The 5000-nt window shown below is 40.7% G+C and overlaps 1 protein-coding gene across 1 annotated transcript in view; it reads right to left on the bottom strand.

Annotated features, from left to right (window-relative positions):
- LOC134189583 (vinculin-like) overlaps nucleotides 1–5000 on the bottom strand; it is a 23413-nt gene that overhangs the window by 5635 nt on the left and 12778 nt on the right. Inside the window, exons 14-18 of the mRNA XM_062657904.1 lie at nucleotides 4518–4718; nucleotides 3326–3833; nucleotides 2259–2508; nucleotides 1495–1726; nucleotides 456–684 (exon numbers count right to left, since the gene is read on the bottom strand). Of these exons, the coding sequence (XP_062513888.1) occupies nucleotides 456–684; nucleotides 1495–1726; nucleotides 2259–2508; nucleotides 3326–3833; nucleotides 4518–4718 (1420 nt within the window). The remainder of the gene's footprint in view (nucleotides 1–455; nucleotides 685–1494; nucleotides 1727–2258; nucleotides 2509–3325; nucleotides 3834–4517; nucleotides 4719–5000) is intronic.

Here is a 5000-nt window from a genome sequence, read left to right as displayed (position 1 = left end):
ACAAATGGACATACATACATACAGACAGACAGACAAGCAAACAGACAAGCAGACAGACAGACGGACAAAAAATAGACAGACAGACAGATAGACAAAGAAATGAACAACAAGAAACAGGCATACAAACAAACAGAAAGACAGACATATGAACAAACATATACAACTGACAGAGTCTGAGACTGACACAAACAGACAAGCGGACAAACAGACAGACAAACAGATAGACAGACAAACAGACAGACAAACAGACAAACAGACAGACAGACAAACAGGCAGACAGACAAACAGGCAGACAGACAAACAGACAAACCAACAAACAGACAGACAGCCAAACAGACAGACAAAACAGACAAACAAAGCAGACAGACAACAGACAAACATGCAAGCAAACTTCAAACAACAACCAAACATTCACTAGTCAACAGCCTATCTCTCCATCTGTCATGCAGACTTACCCAGCAGTTGCATCTTCTGCAATTTCCTTCAACAGATGTGCGTATCTTCTCAGTGAATCACTATGATTCTTCACCATCACCCTTTCACTGTGTTCAGCCGATGACGCTAAAGCCTCGGCCACAGACGACGTACCCACAGTGATGTCATCAACAGCTACAACGAGGGCCTTTACTTTGCCTGCCCAATCGCGACACAAAATTTCAAATTGTTCAACAGCAGCTTGGTCACCTAAACATTGTGTAATAATTAGAATAATTTACGTGCATGATGTTGATATCAATACATGCCCGTTAGTGAGGGAACTGCACCAGGTTATGGTGTGTAAGAATATATATCTGTCTGTGTGTCTGTGTCTCTGTCTATTTGTGTGTCTGCCTGTCTTTCATTCTGTCTGCGTGTCTGTCTGTCTGTCCAACATTCTGTCTGTCTGTCTATATGTTTGTCTGTCTGTCTGTCTGTCTGTCTGCCTGTCTGTCCAACATTCTGTCTGTTTGTCTGTTTGTCCGTCCATCTGTCTACTGTGAACAACAAATATTTCATCAAGCAACAATTTTATAGAAGTCCACCCAAGTCACAATTCATCAAGAAATAAATTTCATCAACAATGCCACAACTACATCACAACCGAGTACTGCACACAGCATCATCTACAAGTCACAGTATTACACGTACACACTGGTATTAAACGTGTCAGCAAACAGCATCTACTAAAGCATCCGGTACTCTAGCCACACACAACACCACCCAAGTATAGTAATTAAGAATTGAAGTGTTGGTGTTATTAAGTACTTGACAGATACGAACAGACTAATAGTTCAGTGTCATTGTGCCTTGGAATTCATCACAATGTGCACAAAAATTTGTCAATAATTTAATTTTATCAAAAAAATTTGTCTAAAAATATTGTTGCCATTTATGGCGTCTGTCTGCCTACATTCACATGTAGCATTCGTATCACTCTGTTTCTCTACGTACAAGCTGCACACATAAGCAGCCGCAAGTGGACACACCAAATACATATACATCGACATAACTCACTCGTACTGACGGCCACTTTTCTCGCTGTGCTAATCAACTGCGGCATCATCTTCTCGATTTGCCCGCTCAATGTCTGTAGCACTTCGACTCGTTTTGCTGCGGCAGGATCACGGAGAGCGGCGACACCCGACTCCCCACTACTCAAATCCACACTGTCCTCGGCGTCTGCGGCCTCAACAGCAGCTGCAGCAAGTGATGAGACTCTCTCGGTAAACATTTTCAAACCCTCCGTCTACCACAACAACACAAGGAAATAAATAATAAAAATAAAAATATAAAATACATGAAAATAAATAAAAATAAATAAATAATAAATAAATATAAATAAAAAGATAAAAAATAATAAACAAAAAATAAATTGTGTGTATGCACGTGTGTGTGTGTGTGTGTGTGTGTGTGTGTGTGCGCGCGCGTGCATTTATAAATAAAAATAAATAGAAAATAAATAAATAATAAAGTAAAATAAAAAATAATTTAAAAAATAATTAATTAATAAATTAATAATTAATAAATAAATAATAAATAATAATAAATAAATAAATAAAACTTAATAAAAATTAAAATAACTAAAAATAAATAAATAAAAATAAATAATAAATAATAAGAAATAAATAAATAAAAATTAATAAAAATTAAAATAACTAGAAATATATAAATAATAAATAGTAATAAATAATAATAAATAATAATAAATAAATAAAAATTATTAAAAATTAAAATAATTAAAAATAAATAAATCATAAATTTTAAAAAATTCATGTTACATGTTCATTGAGACCAGCCGTGTCGCTTGCAAGTGCAGCCTTCGAGAGACGAATGACAACCGCAGACCATGGAGCGACCATCGAGTCAACTGTTGCTGTCAGTGTGTTGACCTTCTCGGCCCACGTGCGTCCGAGGACTTTTAGTCGTTCAACGGCTGCAGCGTTGGATGGATCCTTGTTGACTACACGAGCAGCGTCAACCAGTTGAGGCACAAGTTTCTCGATCTCTGAAGAGATGACATGAACGAGTCTAGAAAAAGAGTGTATTTGTGGCATTTTGCATTTTTGTAGAGGCAGTTGTGTCAAGGTGTCTCTGTGCTTTCTGATATTGTCTCGTCTTTGTAATTGTGTTGTTTGTTTAGCTGTGTTTGCCTGTGTTAGTGAATGTTTAACCTGTGTGTGTGTGTGTGTGTGTGTGTGTGTGTGTGTGTGTGTGTGTGTGTGTGTGTGTGTGTGTGTGTGTGTGTGTGTGTGTGTGTTCATGTGTGCACATCTATCTATTCATCTGTCTGTCTCTCTGTCTATCTGTCTGTCATTCTGTCAGTTTGTTCATTCTTCTGTCTGTCTGTCTGTCTGTCTGTCCATCTGCCTGCCTGCTTGCATGCCTTGTTTGTCTGTCTTTCTGCTTTCTGTCCATCTGTCTGTCTGTCTGTTCATCTGTCTCTCTGTCCGTTCATCTGTCTGTCTGTCCATTCATCTGTCTGTCTGTCCGTTCATCTGTCTGTCTGTCTGTCTGTCTGTCTGTCTCATTCTGTTTATTTGTTCACTGTCTGTCAGTTTGTTCATTCGTCTGTCTGTCTGTCTGTCTGTCTGTCTGTCTGTCTGTCCGTCCATCTGCCTGCCCACTTGCCTGCCTCCATGTCTGTCTGTCTTTCTGCTTTCTGTCCATCTGTCTGTCAGTCTGTCTGTTCATCTGTCTGTCAGTCTGTCTGTCTGTCTTCTTTCACTATTGAACACAAAAAGCAAAATCTGTCTGTCTGTCTGTCCGTCTGCCTGTCTGCCTGCTTGTCTGTGCATCCCTCTATACTCATCACACTATACATCTACACCATTTACCCACACCATACCTGATCTTGTCGCGATCAGACGACGAATTTGCTGCAGCATTTGCCAAACTTATCAACACATCTCCTCGATTTCTAATCGCTGCAGACTCGGCATCAACCTCAGCAAGCAGCCCAGACTGCGCCGCACTGACAAGCCGCTCCAATGCAACTTGAGACAACATTCCCGTGGAAGCGTCCGAAATGAAGCTCAACTCAGTCTGTGAACCAACTTCGGACGATCGCGGCCTCGGCCTCTGTTCCAAGCCTGACCTCATGACTGCACTGCGTTCAAGCTGCTCAACGGCTGCAGCTGCAGGCGAGCGTGTCGGACCTGTCAAGAGCATCTTCTTCTCTTGGATGCCGCTCTCGTCTCTTGCTTTCGGTTTGTATGAGCTGATGCTTTCGACTTCGAAGGAAGGACTTTGGCTGGTGATTTGGTGTCTTGAAGCTACGTCTTGGTATAATGGGGATGAAGTGTATGGAGAGGTGATGACTCTCTCGGCAGATCGAATGTATGATCCTGATTCACCTGGCAACACGACGGTTAGTAGTTGATTGATGATACAAAAATTGTAAAAATGATGGACACACAAACTGAGAGACATTCTGAGGACTCTGAGAAACAAAGATTACTGTGGCCTTTTGATACGACATAAACATGGAAGCATTAAAATTGGCTTCTGGATTTGCTGACTGTTGTGACAAATGCTGCAAAAAATTCTCTGCCTTTGTGCCCCACCTCCCAAAATGTTCTATCACAAGAGGAACACATCTTGATACATATCCTCCTGAAACAAGCTCTTCTGAATATTTTTTTTCATTTTCTTTTCTTCATTTTCTTTTCTACATTTTCTTTTCTTCTCTTGTCGCAGCAGCATGACCATATTCCTTGCTAGCCCTCCTAATAATGTCCTGACTCCACGGATGAGCCACGGACACATCAATATCCAAATTCTGTCTAGTATTAGGATCAAACACAGACAGACAGACAGACAGACAGACAGACAAACAGACAGACAGACAGACAGACAGAGACACACAGACAGACAGCCAAACGGGTATGCAAACAATAGACAAACAGACTAGTTTCAATGTATGAAATATATGTATTAAGACAGACAGACAGACAGACAGATAAACAGACAAACAAACAAACAAACAAACAAATAAACACACAAACAACAAACAAAAATAAAAACAAACAAACTCTCACCGTGTGTGAACATCAGCGGCCTCTCCAGTTCACCATCGACAAATCCACTACCGACCTCCACCGTATTACCTTGCAGTACATCCCGTATACCTCGTACACTGTCCACCAGCTCACGTGTCGACTCAGCAAACTGCTTCTGCGCCTGCACGTCATACAGATTGCCCATCACTCGGTTCGAACCAGCAGCAACGAGCGGAATAGCTACAACACACGACAGGCAATCACACACGAGGGCTAAAAAAATAGGTCAACAAGTCATCATTTTACAAGTAAAATTTTACAACTAACAACTCAAATGACGACTGGTAGGCCATAGCCGGTATTCTACGAAGGCTAATTTGTATGGTTGTCTCAATAGGCAAGCGCATAGCTGTAATGTACTGAAAGAAGACAATAATGAAATGGACAGAGAGACAGACAGACAAACAAACAAACAGACAGACAGACAAACAGACAGACAGACAAACAGACAGACAGACAAAC

This window comes from Corticium candelabrum, chromosome 1, assembly GCF_963422355.1.
Source record: "Corticium candelabrum chromosome 1, ooCorCand1.1, whole genome shotgun sequence".
In the NCBI taxonomy this organism is placed as follows: domain Eukaryota; kingdom Metazoa; phylum Porifera; class Homoscleromorpha; order Homosclerophorida; family Plakinidae; genus Corticium; species Corticium candelabrum.
Note: the sequence above shows the minus strand (reverse complement) of the source record. Positions and strands in the feature narration are given on the sequence as shown.